The sequence below is a fragment of the Bos grunniens genome, chromosome 25 (genome assembly GCF_055505025.1).
Source record: "Bos grunniens cultivar Pamir isolate PY7600 chromosome 25, Bosgru_T2T1.0, whole genome shotgun sequence".
NCBI classification, from domain to species: domain Eukaryota; kingdom Metazoa; phylum Chordata; class Mammalia; order Artiodactyla; family Bovidae; genus Bos; species Bos grunniens.
Window position 1 is genome coordinate 3148241 of NC_141189.1, and position 23186 is coordinate 3171426.

Genomic DNA, 23186 nt, shown 5'->3' on the forward strand with positions numbered 1-23186 from the left:
TTCCTTCTGGAGCGTTCCGAGGTCGGGGCATGACCTGGGGGGTGGGGGACGGGAGGCCTGCCTGCCTCCCCGAGATGCAGATGGGCTTGCTTTCCATTCCCTGAACATCTCTGAGCGCTTCCGTTTACACTCGTTTTGCCAAGGTGACAGGAAGCGAGGTTGTGACGTCAGATGACCAGTTTGTTACCCCCCAACCCCCCACCGAGGGAGGAAGCTCTCAGCCACAGGGTCCTGTCTGAGCTGCAGTTTGTGTCTTTGCAGATCGAACGTCCATCGTGACCCCTCCAGAGGACCTCGTGGTGATCAAGGGGACCACGGCCACGCTGCACTGTGGAGCCACCCACGACCCACGCATTTCTCTCCGGTCAGCTCCGTCAGTTACAGCATTAACATTCCGTGAGCTGGGGCCCTGAGGTAGAGATGAGAGGGGAGAATCTCGGGAGCTTTGATTTCAGCCACAGATCCCTGATTACAGTCTCGTACAGTCCCGGGCCCCTTCATTAATCACACAGACCCCATTTTCCACTCCAGCCTTATGTGTTATTTACAGCGAGCTGTGCTCCACTTCATGACTTCAATACAGCGTTTCATGATTTTTCTGCCAAGGTTAATACACTATCTGTAAAACGTGCTTGTCAGAGGCTGATACTTAATGAGAGAAAAATCCAGAGAGATAGAATGGGATTTCAGCAGTGTTTGCACTGGGGCCGGGCTGGACCCGAGGGGTCTGCTCTACCGCAAGGACGGCTCCTGTGTATCAGGCAGAGAGGGAGCACCACGTGGGGGAAGGCCCCGCAGTGATCACCTCGCTTAGAGGAAAACACATGGAACGAGGGGAACTGGAGGATGTGAAGGCCCGCTCAGGGGACGGTGACCCCGCCCCAGCTTTGTCTGACTCAGCCTGGAAGGTCGTGATGAAGAACCTGACCATCCAGGTGGACACGGGGCAGCAGACCCAGGTGGCTGTCGACCACGAGCTTCTTCCCCAAGAGCCGCCACTTTCAGAAGAGTTTTTAATTTTCAGAACCAGCCTTGAGCATGCATCTAGAAAGAGGACACGGTCATCCTCGTGTTTCCACTCTGGCCTCAGCCCCAAAGGCATGCAGTCAGCCCTGACGGAACCGAGGCGTCCTCCTGCTTCCTCACATTCCTCTCTGAGCAGGGGGAGAGGGCCCTGACGGGACCGAGGCATCCTCCTGCTTCCTCCCATTCCTCTCTGAGCAGGGGGAGAGGGCGGTGGACGCATAGACACGTCACTACCTGGATGTGGAGCCCGGCTGTTTTCTCTCTTCTTGGGCAGCTGTTGGACAAATTGAGAATTGTTGTATTTCTGTCTGCCTCTCTGGAGTTCCCCAGAGCTCAGAAATCAAGTTTGCCTTCCTTCCAAGAATGTTGAATGTAAAGCAAACACACAAAAGCCGACGAATTAGAAGATAACCTAGAGAATTCTTGGATCCTAGAGAATTCATTCGTTTCTAAAGGACTTAGGAGTGTCACCCAACACAGGACAAACAGGTATTTTCTGCTACCCTAAGGCCACGAGAGAAACCCCTCAGATCTGTGCGGTTTCCTTGTAGCTCCTTATGTGGTTAAACAGAGTCGGAGCTCACTCCTGAGAAGTGATTAAGTTGCTCACTCTGGCAGCCCCCGCCTGGACACCGGAGGGGCGCTGGCCCTGATCACTGCTCCCGGAGCGAGCAGCGGATTCCCCTCCTTCCCGCAGGGTCGGTCCCGCTCTGTCTGCGGGTGATGCCGGACGAGCCGAGTGGCGACACCTGTGCTCTGTGTGCGTCAAGCCTGAAAGAAGTGGGCGCGTTTTGGAAATCCAGTCCAGGATTTGGGAGAGGAGAGCCAGCACTGTGATCCCATCCAGCAGTGACCAGTGAGGGGCCCCTGCCCACCCACAGCCCCAGGCTGGCGGGCTCCTAGCGGCGTCTACATGTGAAAAGAAAAGCGTGCCAAAGCGTCATAAGGAATAAAAAGAGAAGAGCGTGCAGTTTTAAGGACTGAGTGACTGGGTTTTAAGAAAGCGTGTTGCCGGGGTGTGATGCGTTTTCTTCAGGAATTGGGGAATTCCGCCCTGGGGACTTTTACGCAGCCCTGCCCCGTCCAGCCTCACTCTGGCCTCCAGGATGTTCCTCCGTGGGAGGGACAGATGTAGTGGTGACAGGTGTGACCACAACCCTCAGACTGCCCGTCCCGAAGCCCAGGACTGAGCAGTGTCTGCCCTTCTCTTCAGTGTCCAGCTTTTAACTTCAGCATCTGCCTCTGTGTTTCGACCAAGACCTTAGGTTGCTTTCCTTTTTCTAAGGTGTAATTCCCATGTTAGGTAACACCCTTTAAAGAGCACATTTCAGTGGTTCTTACTATTTACTACAATTCATTCACAAAGTCGTGCTGCCCAGGTGGCTCTAGTGGTAAAGAACCCGCCTGCCAATGCAGGAGACATGAGAGACGCGAGTTTGGTCCCTGGGTCAGGAAGATTCCCCCGGAGGAGGGCATGGCACCCACTCCAGCATTCTTGCCTGGAGAATCCACGGACAGAGGGAGCCTGGCGGGCTACAGTCCATGGGGTCACAAGGCCTGGACACAACTGAAGCAGCGTAGCACACACACACGTTCACAAGTCACCAAGGGCTCACTTTTCAACAGAGGGCGAAGGTCAGCGGCCGGGGTCCTCACTCAGGCCTCTCTGCTTGGCCCACAGCTACGTGTGGAAGAAGGACAACGTGGTCATCGCCCCGTCCAGCAGCTCCAGGGTCGTGGTGGAGAAAGACGGGTCCCTCCTCATCAGCCAGACGTGGTCGGGCGACATCGGGGACTACACGTGTGGGGTGATCTCCGAGGGCGGGAACGACTCCAGGACGGCGCGCCTGGAGGTGATGTGAGTGCCTCGCCCGCCTGCGCGCCCGCCGCTCCTCCACGCTGGTCACACGGCGGTGGGTCGACAACAGGGATCAGAGGCTGCCGCCCCGGGCCGCAGACATGCACGCTTGCAGGGCTGGGGGTTTGGTCATCGCCTTGGGCCTCAGACACGCACACTTGCAGGGTGGGGGTCGGCAACCTTAAAGTCGGGTCGTGTCCGCCCTCAGCTTGGCTGGTTCACGATTGCTCTTCCTCCTCGATGATCCCCTCCGACCCTGCGTCCTGACGAACTGTTTACCCCGCCCTTCCACGCAATGCCCGTCAGAATCTCCAGCTGGTAAAGGACAGCAGGCCGGCCCAGTGCCGCTGAGAGCCCACTGCTCTCTGAGGGGAGGCACGCACCTCCCACCAGCACTCACGGAGGTGGCAGGAAGGCCAGGCAGGCGGGATGGGCAGCTGCCTGGCCTTCTGGGGTGGGGAGCCATGGGGGCCACACTCGCCCCCCACAGCCCCTCTCCTCACAGGCAGGAAGCTGAAGGGCCTGCTGACCAGGTCATCTCTGCAGCGTTTATTTGCTGTCGTTCAGTCGCTCAGTCGTGTCCGACTCTTTGTGACCCCATGGACTGCAGCACGCCAGGCTCCTCTGTCCTCCACTCTCTCCCAGAGTTTGCTCAGATCCACGTCCACTGAGTCAGTGATGCCGTCTAACCACCTCACCCTCTGTCTCCCCCTTCTCTCTCCCGGGGCTGGAGGATGACACAGCTCTGCGTTTTGAGGCCTGGCCATGTTTGGCATACCTGGGGCGCTCAGTGAATGCACTTTGGTGGTTGAATGAACATGTGTGTCGCGGGCCTCCAGTAGTCCTCGCAGCCAGTCTGCTCAGGCCTCTGGCCTTCCTTGTAGGTGTGTGAGTGCCTGGGCCCCCCACCGCTTGAGGGTGCCCGCCCTGCTCAGCCCTGGTCCCCTGTCTTCCTTCCCCCCATCCACAGCTCAGGGGAAGACCTTCCTAAAAATTGTTGATGATTCTGGCGTCCACAACCCATGAATCCACGTGACACACCGCGCTATTCACAGTTAAACTACCTTGGAGAACTCAGATCATCCATCACTGGTACCAAATAAATAAATGTGAGCATTTCATAAAGATTCTGTCAGCAGAAGCCGAACTGCACGCTTGCAGTGTAGTGGGCGCTTTTATTCTGCACAGCTTTTATGTTCTGCTGATTTACATATCTTCCCTACTATTTGCTTATTTGATTTCCTCTAAGTAAAATGCATTTTTTTTCCAGCAAATGTTGCTGTATCTATAAAATAATGGGCTTTCTGTAATGGGAAAACACCTCATCTCCAAATACAGAATACTGCAGCTTCGCGATTCAAACCAATTTAGGTGCGACTGGTTGCAGAGCTGATGTGAGAGACAGTGGTCCTCGTGAATTGTTGGTGTAATGAGCTCTCAGTTCTTCCAAATCGGAATGAATGGGGAAGGTTGTAGGTTAGAGCGCACGTATCTTTAGATCCAATAAGGTCCTAACTCTAGGACGTCGGCAATGACAATAGTGATGATAATAGTCATAACTCAGGATTGCGGGGCATTCGAGCTTCTCAGAGAACTTGCAAATCCAGCGCGTTAACATCTCCCGGATTCGCTCGGATGACAACAACCACAGTCTCCTGTTGCAGGAGTGACTGAGAGCTACTCTCGGCTAAATAGTGTCCTTCAGAAGAGCCTGAGAGCATGCTTCCCAGCCTCCCCGCTCGAGTTAAAAGCCACTTTGTTAAATATAGAAATTAGAAACGTTACAAGTGGGCTTCTCAGGAGCAGGCCGGCCGCTGGCAGCTCTCCTGTGGGCTTGCTCCATAGTTGGCGCCCTGAAGCGTCTGCTCTGTGTCAGCCTGGGGGGCAGGGGGGCTAGGGGACCCTGGTTGGGGGAGAAGCCACCATTGCAGCAGGGCCACCGGCTGCCCCCGAGCGATGCTGGCCTGGGGGCCCCTCCCCAGCTCCCATGCTGCAGCCTCGGTCTTCTCACCTGTGAATGGGGTGCGTTGTCATTTACCTTGAAGGATGGCGGTGAAGTTTGACTGGACTGGCCAGGAGCCCCGCTCAGGGGGGACAGTCAGTCCCAGATCTTACTATGCCTCACCATCTCATAAAAAAATACTCCTCTTTTCATCAACAGCACCCCCCCACACACACTGGGGCCAAGAGGTGTCTCTCTTTCACCCTACTTTATTTCTGCCTGAAGTCTGTGACCCTCGGACGCACCAGGCATGTCTATCTGCCACGGAGGCCTTGGTGCCTGGAACAGGTGGCCCATCAGTGTCTGAGGAAGCCCCACTCCACTTAGCAGATTGAGACAGGTTTGGGTATTTGGTACCACCAAGGAGGATTAATTTCAGAGGGGTCTGCCTCACCCCCTCCCAGAGAGGAGAAGTCTCTGCAATTCCAGAGGGTCTCATAACACATCTGACCAATTAACAACACGCAGTCTTGGTTATGCTGGTCACCGGCCGTGTTAGTTGTGTCTGTCCTACCAGTTTGCTGGGGCCTTACAGGAAGAAACCGGGTCTGGGGTGACTGCAGACCCCTGAAGCTTCTTGCTGTATTGAGCACCCCAGAGGGACCAGACGCCAAGGCTCTGTGGGTTGACTGTTAATCATTTAAAAACCCAATTAGCACCGCGTCTTTCCTTCTGAGACCAGAGACTAATTCCTCTGAGCCAGAGTACAGAGGAAAGCCTCATTTACGGAGCGGCTGGAGATGTGGCCCCGAGGCAGTGGGAGAGGTTTCCTTCACTAGAACCGCTTCTGACAAAGCCGTAATACACAGCGAACAATTTAGTGCCATTTCTCAAGAGCTATCGAGCCCCCGCTGCCTTCATCCTCGGAGTGAAGTCAGAGAAGATGGGTTTGACCGAGGCGTCATTTGTCCGCTCAAGGGGCAGGGCTTTTCTATAGGAAAATGCTCATTTTTCTATAAAATGCTCATCGGCCCCTCTCCCTCCCGGGCAGCCCCCCGCGGGTGCCCCTTCACCATCCGCTTCCTCTCGGGTCTCTCCCCAGCTGGTTTTTCCCAAACGCACCTCGCTGCCTCGCCGGCCGCACAGGCCGGGCCTGGTTGTTGGTAATTTCTGCCTTTACCATGGCCTAGTTCCCCAATGGCGAGTTCTCTTCAAACTGCGCGGTGACTCAGCATGGGCTTCACCCCCGCGTCCTCGGATCCTTTCGTTTGTCACACCGTCTGCACGTCAGGGTCGCGAGTCACTCTGCTGATCGTTTATCTCCTTTCCGAGCTGGCAGAGACGTGCTGAGACACCCTCTCCTGCTATCAGATAAGATCCTCCGAAGTGGATTCAGAATATCGGAAAGCCTCATTTGTCAGCTGTGGACGGGTTAGTCGAGTATTTCACCAAGCTTAATTTTCCAGATAACCGAAACTTATCATTTAAAGAAACAGTGTACGTTTCCAATGTATATTAAAGAGTTCTTTGCATTGTGAACCCGGTAATATTGAACGCCAGAGATATGCTAGAGAGGAATTCCAAATGGGGAGAGGCTGGAATCAGAAGAAAAAAAAAATCTAAATTTCCTTCCGACTTGGAGTCCTGTAATGTATGTAAAAACCGCACTTTGCGTCGGCCGTCCTCCGGGGGTGACCGTGGACTTGGGCGGCGGTGGACGAGGGCTCATTATCTCTAGCTGTGTCCCAAACGGCGACGTCCTTGGGCACCGCTGGCTCTAGATCTCGGTACCGGCACTAAATGTCTCAAGGCCACTTTGCCTTTTAAGTTCCTAAGTCTCCCCAGTCTTTCTAGAATTCTCTGCTCACCTGTCCGCCGCAGGCTTGGGGCTGCGTTGCTGCTGTCTGGCGTACCCTCTTTCCGCAGGCCTTGTGCTCTTCCCCTTGGGGGCTGTTCAGGGTCAGGGAGGCAGGACCCCAGACCCGCGCCCCTGGTGAGATGGATGGACTAGGGCCTTGTCCAAGCTGGCTCCAGGGCTTCCTGAGTGGACACCTGGACAGAAGGCTGCCTGGAGTGACCAGCAGACACGGAGTGGTGAGCAGCCCTCCGTCTCAACAGCACTCCAGCCCTAGGAAGAGAGCCGTCCACTCACCTGTCAGATGGGTTGTTGCTAAGTGCACCCCATTTAGGCTGAGAGGCATGATCTGACGCTGAGCGCAGACCCGGGGTCTTCCCGGCTGTGGGAACGTTAGGATTGGACCCCTCGTAACCCCCGGGACAGGGTGTGCAGAGACGCTCCAGGCCACGGCCGACTCTCCTCTTGTGCAGAAGGAGCCTGTCCCTTCCCACCGCCCCCTGTCCTGTCCGTCCCTCTGCGGGGACAGGAGGACCGTTCTGCGAAGCTGGTCCCGGGCCCGCCGGGCACCCCTCCTCCGGCTGCCGTGTCTTCTCCGGACCCCACCCACGTCAGCCCCGGCCGCCTGCCTCCTCTGACCACTGACCAGCCTTGCCGCTCGCCTCTTCTCCCTCCTAAGGTTACACAGAGCACCCTCCGACAGTGAGTCCCCAGGACCCTTTCTAGCGAGCTGCCCTTGGGGTCCCGGTTCCAGCCCCAGAAAGCCAGCGTCACACCGACAGCCAGAAATTCTGGACCCGGGCCTCCCTCACTTGCCCCCTTCAACGACACAGTGCAAGCCCTGCGTTCCCCCACTGTGACCCCACGGCGCCCCCGGCCCTGCCTGTGACCCCAGCGGCCACTGCCCACCCGGTCCTCCATCTTCACCCCCGATGCTCTCGTCCTCGGCCCCCGCCTCTCCCGCAGGGCACTGCCTCTCAGCTGCTGTCCCCGTCGTGGCTTCCCAGCTGGGCGCTCTGGGCGGCCAGGGCTAGGGCCACCTTCTGGCTGTGTCCACACCTGGGAGGGCGGGCTGGAGAGGGCTCAGTTCCTCCCTCTGCCCCGGCGGGGTCAGCATGCCCACCCTCCCCATGTCCCCTGCATGCCGCTCAGCTCCAGGCGTTGGTGACGCGGGCTGGACAAGGCTGCTTGGCAGAGGACAAGGGCCCGTCATCCAGCACACGCCCTGGCCCTGCTCTGTGGGCTTCACGACATTTGTCCAGCTGAAAAGTCTATCAATTACAGAGAGAGTCGAGGTAGGCGTGATGAGTTCTGCTTGAGTCGGGGGCGAGGAGGCTCAGAGGGTCCCCACAGAGGGGAGACTGGGCTCTGGAGGCTGGGCGAGTGATGGGTTATGGGCTTGGCCCCCGCGGGCAGCGCTGTGCTCGCTGGAGAGTGCCTGGGGGGCAGTGCTGGCTGACGAGCGGGGAGGGGGCGCTGCTGAGGGCAGGGAGCGGCATGACTCCCAGCAGAGCGCAGGGTTCTGGCCAGCCCGAGCCTCACGACCCCGGGAGCGCTGGTGTTGTGGACAGAGCAGAGGGGCCCCTCTCCTGATTTAAAACTCAGTTCACAATTAAAGAGAAAACAGGACGACGTTTCAGGCCCGAGTTCATCCTTCGTGGTACTGATTTAAAGTCGCGGTCTACATGAGAAATATTAGTTTGTTTATAAACCGCATGGGTGGTTAGAGAGAGCTGTGTTTCTTAGGTAGCTACAAGCACGTAACAGCTTAATAAATTTCCGAGGGTAATGAGTACATTTTTTAAATTAAAAATATCAAGTATAATTATGGCTTTCTGTGCTGGCCTGTGTGGGTCAGCAGTAATTGATGTGTAAGAGAGACCAGAGCTAGCTGGTGGGTGAAACAGGTCACACCCAACGTCCCCTTTCCAGCCCCCTCCCCTCTCCAGCAGGAGGAGAAGCCAGTCCTAAAGTCCAAAACACAGGGCCCTGCCCCGGGGCCCAAGGGGCGAAGGTTAAACACGGGCCTGGCAGCTCGGAAGTGCAAGGTCTCGCCCCCATCAGTGGCAGAAACCACACAACTGGGTTTTGAAGCTTCATCATCAGTAAATCCCAATGAAGACCCTTCTGCTTGTAACTTCTTTCCAGAATTTATCTGCTTTGTGTTTGCATTTTATGGCCTTGCTGATGGGTTGTTCACTGTTTCCATGGGTTTTCAGTTAGCGTTTTCACCGCAGTTGCCTTTCAACGCCTCTCCCAATCTCCATTACCCAACAGAACCAGGGCGACAGTATAACTGCGCACGCCCAGTCGCGAGACGGCCACACTGTCCCAGGACACATATGGGCATTTTGGCTGGTGACTCCAGATAGCTGGTATCGGGAACTTCCACAGTCGACCCTGTTTCCCGGGCCTTTTCCTCGTAGGTGGCTTGCTGTGTTCCCATTAACAGCGTCTCACTGCAGAAGCAAATTGGTGACCAAGTTTTCTCAATTAAACCATCTACTGTATGAAATGGGCACTCCCCACTCGATTTAAGCGAGAGTTGTTAGTTGCTTAATCCCTACCAGAGGGATTAAATCAAATTACGTTTGGAAAATAAAACACGTTGTGAATGATGATGGTTTTTGTTTTTTTGTGGGGGAGAAGGGCAGCGAGTCATTAGTATTTGTGTTCAGGGCCTGCTTGCTGTTTTCCAAACATCGCACCCCAGGAGCCAGCAGTGTGAGAGCCAGGAGGTTATCACACAACTCTGATACGTGCTTTTTTTTTTTCTTTCTTCCTTTGTATCCAAGTGAGCTGCCCCATTCACCCCAGAACCTCGTGGCCAGCCTGAACCCTGCACACAGCCATGCCGTGGTGCTCTCCTGGGTCCGACCCTTCGACGGGAACAGCCCTGTTCTTTACTACATCGTGGAGCTGTCCGAGAACAGTAAGTAGCAAGGCGGTGGTGTCGCCATGGGCAATAATCAGATTTCTCCCCAGCTCTTAATGTCTTTAACCTTTCCTTCTGGCTCAGACCCACACCAGCCAGCGAAACGCTCCGGATGCTTTACAAATGGAAACCGTGGCTCAGGCTTCGGGAAAATGAAAGGGCAGCATGGGCGCCGAGGCGGGCAGCAGCCGGAGTGGCCCCAGGGCCTCCCTCGGTGGGTGCCAGGGTCCATGCTGAGGGCCCGGGGCCGGGCCCGCAGGGGCGCCCTGTCTGCGTGGGGTGGAGAGGACCCCGCAGGAGTGGCCTCTTGCCGTCGGGATCCTGACGTAGCCGACTCCCATGGGCGTCGTCTCCTTGGAATCAGGACTCTGTTTCCATCGTCTTTGTGCCCTTAATAGGCACTCACGGATGAACGGGGTCAGGTTCCCTGGTGGATTCCCAGAGGATGTACTCGGGTCATAGTCACCGACCCTGGCCATGAGGGAGGTGCCCTGGGGTGCCCGGGTTACATAAAAGGGGGCACGGCTTCACGTGCACGCCAGCTGTTCCAACAGTGTGCATGGTTGTTGGCTCTTTGTCAGACATCTTGCCTAAGTAAGAAGCAGGCTTTACATACAGTCATTCATTCCATCCATCCATCTGCCCTGTACTTAGTCCTGCTTGGGCGTCTGCTCTGCACCAGGCGCTCTGCCGGGTGCTGGCTGCATGCTGACATGGTCAGCCTCAACCGCTGACAGAAGGACATGGTCAGACGTGTCCTCGCGTCCTGCCGTGCTGCGCTCTCCCATTGAGGTGGCTTCATTCCAACCGCCATGGGGAGACAGTGGGGGGAGGGCCCAGGCGGGAGATGGTCGGATGGTGCCCCTAGCGGGAGTGGTGGGAGGCCGGGGCGGGCGAGGGCAGGGGGCAGCGTGTCACCCCGAGGCGTGTGGAAACAGCTTCTGAAGTGAGGACAGCGTGCAGGAGGGGCCAGGATGCTGAGAAGGTGACCGAGGGCATCCTCTGCCCCTGGCTCCCCTGCTGGGCCCGCCTGAGCTGGCCACTGCCCAGACGCTTTCCCTGAGAGCCTCTAGAGGAGAGTCCTGAGTAGTTCATACCGTCATCACGACTACATTGAGCATCGTTACCACAAAGACTCTGAAGTGGAGAGGACCATTCTCTCCGGCTGGCCCTGACTTCATCTGCGGCCTCGGCCAAGTCAGCCCACTTATCAGTGGGCAAGTCACATGTCTCCCTGCTGAGCAGATAGCAAGACAAGCACTGTCATCTGGGCCAACAATCTGGGGTTTATTTTTATTAGGTAACAGTGCCCTTAAGAAGCCCGTGAACACGCTGGCTAATCACAGTCAGAAAGAGCCGCTTAGCAGCTAACGTGCTAAAATGGAGATGGTATTTGGCCGGCGCTGAGGGCTGTGCCAGCGGACGGTTCTAAATAACCCCATCAGACAGTCCCCACGTCCCACTTCTCAGGGTACTGGCCAACGCCAGCGCCGCCTGGAAGGCAGAGTCAGCCTCCGTCCCCCTGGAAGTGGGTCCTGCAGAGACCACTCTGCGTGGCTCTGTGGAGGAGGCAGGTGCTGGGTGACACCTGCCCTCTCGACAGCCAGTGTCACAGGACAGCCTTGTCAGCACGCTCACGGAGCAGAGCTCTGAAGCTGCCGCCGCAGTGGGTCCAGGTGCCACCGGCCCAAAGCCCGTTTGTGCGGAGCGTGGCCCCTGCAGGCGTCCCGAGCTCCTCCCAGGGAGCTGGTCGTCCTCTGGTCCCAGGCGTCTCTGCCAGAGGCCAGGGACTGGAGAGAACTGCCACATCCCAAGGCCCAGCCCGAAGGATGAGCCTGCTGGGCGGAGGGGGGAAGGCCCAGCAGACCCTCCATGGCAGTCCAGTGGTTAAGACAGCCGTCTTTGACTGCACGGGGCACGGGTTCAATCCCTGGTCAGAGACCTAAGGTCCCACAGGCTGTGTGACTCAAACAAAGGAAAAGAGAGAGGGCAGGGGACCCTGCAGACAGGCTGAGGACTGTCACACAGCAGGAGGGCGTGGCCTGCTCTAAAGTGCTGGTCGAGTTTGATCAAGACTAGTCTTTAAGGTTGGTACAGTCCCACGGGGGAGAGTGCCAGAAAAACCTGTGAGGGACTCTGAAGTGGACCGAAGGGCAGGTCACCGTGGCCCTTCGAGCCACCTTCAGGGTCACCTGATGCTTTAGGGGCCTGTACTTTTCATTGTTTTTGAGCTATTTTTACAACTCTAGGGTAATCTCGCAACTCTAGAGCTTTCTCTAGAAAGCTCGCAATGATGCAAATAATTCTTGTCCATGGAAATCGTCCTTGTGATAGGTCGTGACCGTAGTGGTTGGTTGTTGCTCTGAAGCTATGGGCCAGTTTTGCAACTGTTTGTAAGTTCATTTTAGCCTTCCCGATGGTCAGCATGTGTATATGTTGTTCAAATGCTCTTCTGATACATTGTAACATCTTACTGGTTCCCTCATTAATCAATGGTGGCTAAAATCTTTGGGCTTCACTGGTTGCTCAGTGGTAAAGAATCAGCTAGCCAGTGCAGGAGATGGGGGTTCAATCCCTGGGTCAGGAAGATCCCTGGGAGAAGGGAATGGCTACCCACTCCAGTATACTTGCCTGGGAAATCCCAAGGGTGGGGAAGCCTGGTGGGCTCCAGTCCGTGGGGTGGCCCCAATTGTGGCCCCCAAATGTGTTTGTGCTTCCAACAGCCTGGACACTAGTTCCAGGCGCACTTCCGACCCGGTCGCCAGCCCCAGACTGTTCCTGCGTAGAGGCGCTCATTGCTTAGAGCGCAGAGGCCGGGCTTTGGCGCAGTTCAGGTCAGTCCAGCCGCACAGTCGTGTCCCAGGGGAGGTGGGGAAAGCCTGCCTTCCCGGTGAGACCGCTCACGGCTCAGCCTGCTCTCCTCCCACATGGGTGTCTGTCTGTCCGTCAGCCGGCAGCTGCCACCCCAGGAGCATGTGTAGCCTCCTCCTCCCCGCTTGGTATCATGAACTTCAAAGCTGACACCTGGCTGCGTGTTGTTTTCTTGCCAAAATGGCAGAGAGACTTTGTTCTTATGCTTCAGATTATTTGCAACTATCTTTGAAACACATGTCACACGGATGCCTTCTCATAGCCTGTGAGAGTGAGGAGGTGGCTTTATCCGAGCCCACTTTCTGTGGGTTTTGCATATTGAACCTCACACTGACAGCACTTGCTCCCATTTTAAAATCCATCCAGACCCTCCCTGTCGTGTCGCCATGTCATTGGTGTGGAGCCGGACTGAGGCGGGGGGCTTGGGGGCTTGTCTCCTACCCCGGGCTGAGCTCCCCTCCACTTCTGGGCCTGTCCAGGCCCCGAGTCTAGCCGCTCTAGCTAGCATCTCCTCTGATGCAAACAGCCTCTCCCGTTCAGGGACCACACCCTTCCCAGGACCGAGTCCCCTCGTGAGCCCAGCTGGGGCGCGTCTGGCATCTCCCCCAGAGCTAGGAGGCTCAGACCCAGGGATGCGAACGGCTGACGGTCTCACAGCCTGTTCTTGCCGTCACTCTGGCCATATTCCTTAGCCGGGAATTTCATTTAGTTCCCAAGTTCTCAGCTCTTTTTGTTCTTCACTTTTAAGACAAAACTTAAAACTCTAACCGTGCACAGTTTTATTGTTTCTCTAAAACAGATACAGCAGAGAAAGCCTTCCCAAAGTGGAGGCTGTGGAACTATTGTAGCCGCCTGCTCTCTGGGGTTCTGTCTGAGACAGAAAACGCTGTCCCTTCCTGCTCCCCCTCCTGGCCACATGAGCACCTCTGACTAGTCTCAGCCTCTCACCCCAGCCCTCCTCGGGGACTTTGGAGACCTCAGTCTCACCCGCCATGGGCGCCATGAGCAGGTCTGAGTCACAGCACCCTTTCACAGTTGTGCTTCGGTTCACTCACTTAAGGTATGTTTGATGGTGTGATAGAATCACAGAAGACCTCGTGGTCTTCTCTCAAGAGTACGGCCTATTCTAGAACTGTTATTTCTGCCAGCTCAAGCTTGAAATTCTAAAAGTGCCACTACAAATTATATTCCTCTCATTCTTTTAATCATTCCTTATCCAGAATCCTGTAGAATGATCTCATTTAACTTTCATGGAACCAGCTATTATCTGTGCTTCTCCTTTAACGTCCGGATGAGCTGTGAATAAGCCAGGAGAGGCTGTTCCATGGCCCAGACACGCTCACCTCTGAGTTCTCACATCCACCCAGAGCAGACGAGTGGCTCAGAGCGGGGATCAATTCCACAGCCCCCATCCTAGTGGCTTCACTCTGAGGAGCTTGAGATTATGTGTTGTCTGGGCTTTGAAACTGTCTCTGTTGACACGATGACAATAATCTGAGGGCCCTTTAGCATAGAGAAGTAAATGTTATTCATCCCACCAAAGTAGTTTCAATAACTCGTTGAGCTGAGCACTGAAATATAGGTCAGAGTCTCTGAAAAACTTGAAAATAATTACAGCGAGCACTTGAAAAATCATGAGGGTGGTTTAGAAAACGACCATAGTATCAACCTATGCTTGTTTCATTTCATTTTTTTCTGCTGCTCCCCCTTTTTTTTTCCTCCAAATTTTGGAAATGATTTTATATTACTTTTTTGAGAAATACATACATATATATTTATGTATGTGTCTATATGTTTTTAAATAAAACTTACCTTTAGTATTACTCTGTGGATGTACAGTTCTCAGAGTCAATCCAGGTTTTATAGCATATGTAATTTTGGAGATTTTGTTAAGAAAAAAACCTTTCAGGGCTTCCCTGGTGATCCAGTGGTTAAGAATCCACCTTGCAACACAGGGGACGTCGGTTCAATCACTGGTCCAGGAAGATGGCATATGCCGCCGAGCAACTAAGTGGTCCCGTGCACGCCAACCGCTGAGCCCGTGCACGCCAACCGCTGAGCCCGCGTGCTGCAACCGCTGAGCCCGCGTGCTGCAACCGCTGAGCCCGTGCGCACCAACCGCTGAGCCCGCGTGCTGCAACCGCTGAGCCCGTGTGCGCCAACCGCTGAGCCCGCGTGCTGCAACCGCTGAGCTCGCGCGCTGCAACCGCTGAGCCCATGTGCGCCAACTGCTGAGCCCGCGTGCTACAACCGCTGAGCCCGTGCGCTGCAACCGCTGAGCCCGTGCACGCCAACCGCTGAGCCTGCGTGCTGCAACCGCTGAGCCTGTGTGCTGCAACCACTGAGCCTGCATGCTGCAACCGCTGAGCCCGTGCGCTGCAATCGCTGAGCCCGTGCACGCCAACCGCTGAGCCCGCGTGCTGCAACCGCTGAGCCCGCGTGCTGCGACCGCTGAGCCCGTGTGCTGCAACCGCTGAGCCCGTGCACACCAACCGCTGAGCCCGCGTGCTGCAACCGCTGAGCCCGCGTGCTGCAACCTCTGAGCCCATGTGCTGCAATCGCTGAGCCCCCGTGCTGCTTCTCCTGAAGCCCGAGCGCAATAGAGCCCCCTGCCCTGCAACAGGAGAGGCCACTGCAGCAGGAAGCCCACACGGCACCTGGAGAATAGCCCCCACTCACCTCAATTAAAGAAGACCCGCCCAGCAGCAAAGACCCAGCACAGCCAAAAATAACTAAGTAAAATTACCAGAGAAGGCAATGGCGCCCCACTCCAGTACCCTTGCCTGGAAAATCCCATGGATGGAGGAGCCTGGTAGCCTGCAGTCCATGGGTCGCGAAGAGTCGGACACGACTAAGCAACTTCACTTTCACTTTTCACTTTCATGCGTTGGAGAAGGAAATGGCAACCCATTCCAGTGTTCTTGCCTGGAGAATCCCAGGGATGAGGGAGCCTGGTGGGCTGCTGTCTATGGGGTCGCACAGAGTTGGACACGACTGAAGCAACTTAGCAGTAGCAGCAGTGGCAAGTAAAATTACACATAAAAAATAAAAACATTCAAAGGTGAAAGGACCCCCACGGGGATCTTGGGCAGGGCCAGTGCAGATGGGGGCCAAGGGCTCAACGTGCCACTGGAGAGGGCATCGGGTGACCGCTCTCGCAGTCAGTGAGGCCCAGCCCCCTGCTCTCAGTGCACCCCAAAGGCAGCAGGTCCCCAAACAGGAGAGGCTCCTGTGAGCCCTGACAGGAGGGCCCACTTTGCAGAGTGTGAGCTCCAGGAGAGTCCCGCGGCCTTCAGTCCCAGCTCTCCACGTCCAGCTAGCATGCACCAGGCATGCCTGGTGGCCACACACTGCAGCCCCGCCGTCCTCCCTGGAGGACACCTGGTGTCCAGTCCAGGCCTACACGCCCCGGTCCACACTGCCCCGTTAACTGGCTGGCCTTCCCTGCTCCCCACCTCCTAAACATTTTATTTCAGAACGTTTGGGTTTACAGAACAATCGTGGGGAGAGAGTTCCCCAAACCCCATGCTCGATTTCCCCTCTCATTAACTTGCCTTTTGTGTGGGACGTTGTCAAAATCAGTGAGCCGATGTTGCCGTATGATTGTTACCTAAAGGCCAGGTTTTATTCCGTCTCCCCGGCGTTTTGCATGCATCTGTTTCTGTCCCAGAGCCTCACCCGGGCCCACACCCCATTCGGGGGCCTTGGGCGTCTCCGTGGGCTCCTCCTGGCCTGGCAGGTTCTCAGACTTACCCTGACGTGGACGACGGTGGCAATCTGGGGATGAAGGGGAGTGTCGGAGGTCCTCTCACAGTTAGGCTGGGACGAGGGGTCTGGGAAGGGACCACAGGGCGCAGCACCCTCTCACCACCCCGCCCCCACCAGGCACCGCTCTCTGCGGCTGCTGCTGGCGCCACGGACGGGCCTGTGACGGGGGAGCTGCAAGTGAAGTGTGCCCGGGTTGCCTCCGCCATCGCCCCGTCCTGAGTGTGCACTGTCAGCCTAAGAAACCCAGAGCACTTGCATCTCGCGTCCACATGGCCAGCCCCGGCTGGGAGAGGAGAGTCTCCCCTGAGCGTGACCTCCCCGGACCCCGAAGGTGATGGTCCAGCTCCCCTTCTGCGTGCTCTCTGTGACCGAGCCCTTGGCTTTCCTGCTGCAATACCGAGCAACTGCCAGACGTCGAAACAACGAACGTGTACCTCTCCGGAAGTTTCCACGACATGGGAGGATCAGGCTGTCATCCGTGCCTCCGTTTCCCATGTGTGGATGTGGACGATGGCGCCCAGTGCAGGTCACCATGGAGCCATCCCACAGCGCCTGGCACGGCAGCTGCTTCCCGAGAAAAAGGACGAATCCGGGCCCTAGGGTGAGTCAGGCCCTCCTCTAGGTGCTGGGGCTCTGACAGTGACTCAGATGCAGCCGAATGAAGCTTATCTCCTGAGTGGCTATTTAAGTGGATGCGTGTGAGCGCATGCTCCAGTCGCTCAGCTGTGTCCGACCCTCGTGACCCTGTGGGCTTGCCTGCCAGGCTCCTCTGTCCGTGGGATTTCCCGGGCAAGAATACTGGAGTAGGTTGGCCGTTGACTCGTCCAGGGGATCTTCCTGACACCGGGATCGACCCAGCATCTCCTACATCGGCAGGCAGATTCTTTACCACTGAGTCACCTGGGAAGCCCCGCTTAGGTGGATGTCTCTTCTTACTATAATTCTTACGATAACCCTTCTGTTTCAGGAGAGAAGGAGTGCAGACAGCTGCAGCCAACTCAGCAGTGGGATTACAATTAGAAAAATGATAAATTCGCATCTTGATTTTCCACTTAGTTCTCAGTAACCTGGGGGAAGTTGTTTTAAGGAAAGCACGTTCATTCTTATTTGTACCAAAAAATACAAGGGACAGCATCAGTGAGATCTGATCATTTCGCCTACCAAGTGTGCAGCTGAAGACAGCCGTAATGCTCACTGCTGGCAATGCTGTGACAAAACAGTCACTTTCTAAAAACTTTTCATCAGGAAAAATACTAAATACACTCAAAGGTGCGGAGTATTCTTGTGTTCGGTTTGGAAAACCATCAATAGTTGACGGTATTTGTTTCATCAGCTGCCCCACTCTTTTTGCTAGAGTATTTTAAAAGAAGTCCCAGAGATCTTGTCATTTCATCCGTACGTGATGCAGTAAATACTCAAACAGGGACATCAAACAACATTAATAGAATCCTTAATATCATCTTACACTCAGTCCACATTTAAGTGTCCCTATTTAAAAAAAAAAAAGCCTTTTCACAATTGACTTGCTTGAATCAGGACCCAAACCACGTCCATCTGTCGTGTTGGTGGCTTTGCCTCTTTCATCTCTTAATCAACTTTCCCTGTTTTCACCCCCCGCCCCGTGCCCTGCCCTCCTGCCCACCCCCGTCCCCTGCTCTCCCTGGCGCACAGGCCAGGGCACTTCCTGTGCAGTGTCTCCAGGCTCTGGCTGCTTGCTTCCTCCCGGTGCCATCTAAGTGGTCCCTGCACCTTCGTTACCGCCCAGAGACACTCAGCCTCTGGTTTGTGTGCCTTCCTGGTGTGCACGCACGCACACGCGTGTGTATGTGTATGCGTGTGTGTGTGCTTCCTGGGTGCTGCTGGGCACCCCATACTCGTCACACGAGGAGACACTGGCAGCCCCGCTGCTCTGCTTTCAGTGATGTTGGACCCCCCCAGGAGGCTAGGCGGCGACAGTCCATATGTCTGGGTAGAAGTTACTTAAACTTCCTGGAGCCTTGATTTCTCGGCCTGTTAAGCAGGGAGAGAGTGCCTCCTCCCCTAGAGGTCTCGTGTGGTCATGGATGTGAAACAGCCTCCAGAAGGCAGCACAAACATTAAGTATTAACAGTAATAACAGTTCTTTTGGCAATTAAGGAAATTTTCTTTGGAAACTAGTTTCCTTCCTCAAGTACCTTTAATTGAGAAAATAGTGATGCTCTTTTTTTTTTTTTTTTTTTAATCGGAAAAAAGCTTTCAGTATGTTTGGGAAGATTGAAAACCACCAGCTTTTTAACCAACAGACAGAGTGGAGGGGTGATTACCGCCTTCTGGTTTCCGGGCACTGGAAGCCAGGAAAAAAGCTCAGTGATGCCCATCTGTGGAGCAGAGGTTTTTTTAATAGCCCAGCTGGGAAAGACTGGAATTCCTTAGTCTTCTAGATCAGAGGAGCAAGGGGCATCCCCAAGGGGGAGGGAAAAAGCTGTTGAGACTTCTATGGGGTGGTTTCCCCTATTGAAAGGTTCTTCTGCATTCCAGCCCTAAGAGAAGCATCTTGTGGTACTTTTCTGTGAGGACCTGGGGAAGAATCTTTTAAAGGGGTTTTGTGTTATTGATTGTCAGGAACAGAGTTGCTACTTAAATTTTAACACTTCTCAGCAAGCTAGCAATTCCAAAGCTTGTGAATGAGCAAATCCTCCCCACAACCATTTTTTTTTTTTTGACAAATCAGAGTGCCCATGAGATGGATCGGGTTCATTTGTATTAGTTTTCAGTTTAATCTCTCTTCCTGCCAGATCTTTTATCTTCGAGCAGGAGAGGGAAAAAGAATAAATAAAGAATCCTATAGATGCAGCAGGAGGACTGAGCAAAGCCCCAGGGTCTGGAGCAGATTAATAGGCCCTGTTGTCAAATCAGACTGGGCAGCAGCTCCTGCGGCTCGGGCTGCACTTCAGGAGCTGTTTACACCCCGCGTGAACAGATGGCCCTGAGCCAGGGAGTCGCGTGGGGCCGAGTCTGGGATCGGTGGGGGGAGGGGCCTGCGTGGGGCTGGAAGGTGGCGTCCGGGCGCGTCTCGGCTCCTGCCTGTGCAGTTCATCCTTTAGTCCACGGCCTAGACCACGGTCCTTCTGACGCTGCCCCTTTGTGAAACGGCCACCATACCTGGCTGAGCAGGTGAGCTGTTTGCTCCCAGACCCTGCCGTCTGCAGGAAGAGAGGGATGAAGAGACGCTTTCTTGCGTCGTGTCGCTCAGGACCCCGCAAGAGCAGGCACACTGTCGGCTTGTGGTCAGGGGGCCTTTACACGGGAGAGCTGACCAAGGAGTGGGGCCGGGGGAACTGAGTGACCAGGGGCTGGCGGCAGCGGGGCCAGACTCGCCCGTGGCCACAGGGCCCGGGAGCCGCAGAGCCCGGGGAGGGGCTGTGCAGAGCTGCCCCCAGAGAAGAGAAGGGGACCTTGGCGTGAAGAAAGCAGGCAGTGTCTCCAGTGAGGAGGGAAGAGCACCCCCCTGCCCGACAGGCCCCCGGGGCACAGGCAAGGTGGGGACGGTCGCGAGGGTCTGGGTGAAGATGGGAACGTCCAGCAGAGTCCCCAGCGGGGCCAGGCCTGGGCCAGAGGCCGCAGCGCCCCGCCCTGGCCTCAGGACTCGCGTGGTATCCCCCGTCGTGCTGTGTGTAAATCAGGTGGAACTTTTCACTGTGGTGAGATTCACACACGAAGCGCCCCATCCTAATGACGCACTCGTGGCGGCGTTCAGATGATCCGCAGACTCCATCCTGCAGAACTGAAGCCCTGTCCCATTAAGCAGCTCCCCGGCCCCTGGCCTTCTACATTCTCGCTCTATGAATCTGACTGCTCCAGCTGTCTCATTTAAGTGGAATTATACATTTTTCTGTCCTTTTGTGTCTGGCTTATTTCACTAAGTATAATGTCCTCAAGGTCCATCCGTGTGGGAGCATAGTTCAGAGTTTCCTCCCTCTTCAAGGCTGACTAATATTCCGTCACATGGATGGACCACATTCTGTTTATACATTCATCTGTTGATGGATGCTTATTTGCACCGCCTTTTAGCTATTGTGAACAATGCTATTAAGAGCTGTACAGACACCTGTTTGAGAGCCTGCTTTCAGTTCTTTGGGGGTACATGTGTTGACATGGATTGCTGGATCACACGGTAATCCTGTTTTTAACTTTCTGAGGAACTGCCACCCTGTTTCCCATAGCGGCTGCAGCATTTTACATTCCCGCCAGGGGTGTATACACGTTCCGACTTCTCCCCGTCATTGCCAACATGTTATTGTCTGCTCTTTGATAGCAGGTGTCCTAATGGGTGTGATGGAGAAGGCAATGGCAACCCACTCCAGTGTTCTTGCCTGGAGAATCCCAAGGACAGGGGAGCCTGGTGGGCTGCCGTCTATGGGGCTGCACAGAGTCGGACACAACTGAAGCGACTTAGCAGCAGCGGCAGTGATGGGTGTGAAGTGGACTTCAGTGGGCTTTCAATTTGCAACCCGCCCCCCAATATTACTGCTTCCTGGATGGTGCGGTAGTAAAGAATCTGCCTGCCAACGCAGGAAACGTGGGTTCAATCCCTGGGTCGGGAAGACCCCCTGGAGGAGGAAATGGCAACCCACTCCAGTGTTCCTGCTTGGGAAATCCCATGGACACAGCAGCCTGGCAGGCTACAGTCCACGGAGTCATGAAGAGTCAGACACAATTGAATAGCCGAGCACACATAACGCGCATTTCCATATAAGAAGCAGGAACGAAACCGAAGCGCTGCAAGCGGAAGAGCTCAGGGTCAACTTGGCCTCTGTCTTTTCACCTGGGTATCAGCCATCTTCAGGATGGAGCCTGTATCTCCTGTGAAGCCTGACTCAGCGTGCCCAATTCCCGCCAACCACGTCCAGCTACGCTGACACTAGAGGAGCGTCCGTCCCCCTCCATGGTGACAGAGGACTCTTTTCTGTAAGGGAACCTGCCCAGAAAACCAGATCACCACGAGCTGTTTGACGCCCTAGAGGGGTCTCAGGCTTCCAAAGTGAAAGGAAACACGGGTGCGAGTTTTTCTACAGTTAATTGGAGACACACACATTGCACTTGTAAAGGAAACGTCAAAGCAGGGCTCCTTGTCAGCGCTAGATCGCCTCCATCATGGAGCAGCACAAGCCAGGATGCCCAGCTGGTGGCGAGGACTGCCATCCCAGAAAGCCATTTTGGGAGCAGCTTTATTTGAAATAATTAAGAAGACTCAGCCTTCACGGCCCAACTGGCTCCGTGCTGCAGAGCGTGCAGCTTCCATCGAGGAGTCCAGACTTAGGGTGGATGGCACTGCATGTGGGTCAACAGGAGTTGCCTCTAAGGGCCTCATTTCATCTCAGAACAGCTTATGGCCACCTCTTCACCCATAAAGACCCCGAGCGCATTTCTGATGAGCCCCCAAGTGCAGACTTGTAAGTCTCCATAGCCAGGCCTCTAGGTCTTCACGGAAGTGGCTGTGATGTTGTGTGTGGGCTGTGCAAGCCTGTGTGCAGTCTGAGCTGAGCCTGTCTGACATCAGGGTCACAAGTCGCCCCTGTGTGACACTCGCAGACGTGGGCGAGCGATTGCACTACCGTTTCCAAGGAACAAGAAGGACAATCTGAGTCCCGTGAGAGGTCCCCATCCGCCCACAACCCCCCCCCCCTCCGTCTCACTTCACTGATAACTTGAGCCTCAGAGCAATTCCGAGTGGACCCGACAGAGGGCGCTTGTTCATCCTAAGGCCCCGCGAGGTGATTCGGCCAAAAAGCCTGTCTCAACTCTGCAGAGAATGTCCCGGGGAGGGGTGGGGTCCAGGCAGAGCCCTTCCGAAGCCTTGCATGGGAGAGCTCCCTTGGCTGGCAGGGTCGCCCTTCCACACCTGCCCGGAAAGCCGGGGGGGAAAATCTCCTAAATTTTCTGTGAGTTTCATTCCGTGTCTCTCCAGCCAGAGCCGCTCAGGGGCGTGGATGGAACAGGCCGCCACGCAGATGGGCGGCAGAATGCACGGCCCATCTGTCTTTATCATGCTCATTTCCTCTTTTATTAAAATGTTAATGAATATAGTTTTTATTTATCATTTGGTGGCGTGTGCAGCATCCTTTTCTGGGAGACAAATCTGCAATCTGCCACGTGAGCTGACAGCGTCTTCTCATTACCCAGTGAACATGGGAATGAGGAACAACATTCTGGTTCCATTTAAACTGCCACGTGCAGGCTGAACAAAAACTATCCCTTTACGTGTAGACAACAGCTTGGGGCTGGCGGCAGGCACCCCCGGACTTGGGAGCGGACGGCCTGAGTCAGGGCCAGGCTCACTGGTACTGGCCACGGCCCGACGCCTCAGTGTGTGTTGGCTCAGCGGGGCCAACCCCTCCATCTGCCTTGGTGAGCGAGGGAGACGGTTTATGCGGATGCACTTTGCCTTCCCTTGTTATCATTCACACGGACGCCTGCAGAGGTTCGAACTCGTTCTGCTCCTCCTTTCAGACTCTCCCTGGAAAGTGCATCTGTCAGACGTCGGCCCCGAGATGACGGGCGTCACGGTGCGTGGCCTGACCCCAGCTCGCACCTACCAATTCCGAGTGTGCGCCGTGAACCAGGTGGGCAAGGGCCAGTACAGCGCAGAGACGAGCAGGTGAGCCGCCGCGGCAGCCTTGGCGCGGTGAGGGGGCCGAGCATCTCGTGGGGCGGAGGGAGGCCATCATCGAGGTCACTTCGAGGTCGTCGACCTCCGCCCGTAGTGACCTTAGTGGGGAACAGACACGAGTGGGAAGCCTGTAACTGAGAGGAAGCGTGGGGTTCACGGGGCAGGCCGGGTCTCCTTCACTGCAGAGGGAAGTTTCTTAGGTCCCTGGGGCGCTCAGACTGCGCAGACAGGAGTCATTCCTGATCGCAGAGCCCCCTGTGTCCATGACATTAAAGAGCTGGT

At 55.5% G+C, this 23186-nt stretch overlaps 1 protein-coding gene across 5 annotated transcripts in view; it reads left to right on the top strand.

Annotated features, from left to right (window-relative positions):
* SDK1 (sidekick cell adhesion molecule 1) overlaps positions 1-23186 on the top strand; it is a 742921-nt gene that overhangs the window by 570056 nt on the left and 149679 nt on the right. For all 5 annotated transcript variants that reach the window (XM_086376792.1, XM_086376793.1, XM_086376794.1 and 2 more), the window contains 4 exons: positions 262-364; positions 2708-2884; positions 9477-9613; positions 22745-22892. In XM_086376792.1, the coding sequence (XP_086232918.1) occupies positions 262-364; positions 2708-2884; positions 9477-9613; positions 22745-22892 (565 nt within the window). The remainder of the gene's footprint in view (positions 1-261; positions 365-2707; positions 2885-9476; positions 9614-22744; positions 22893-23186) is intronic.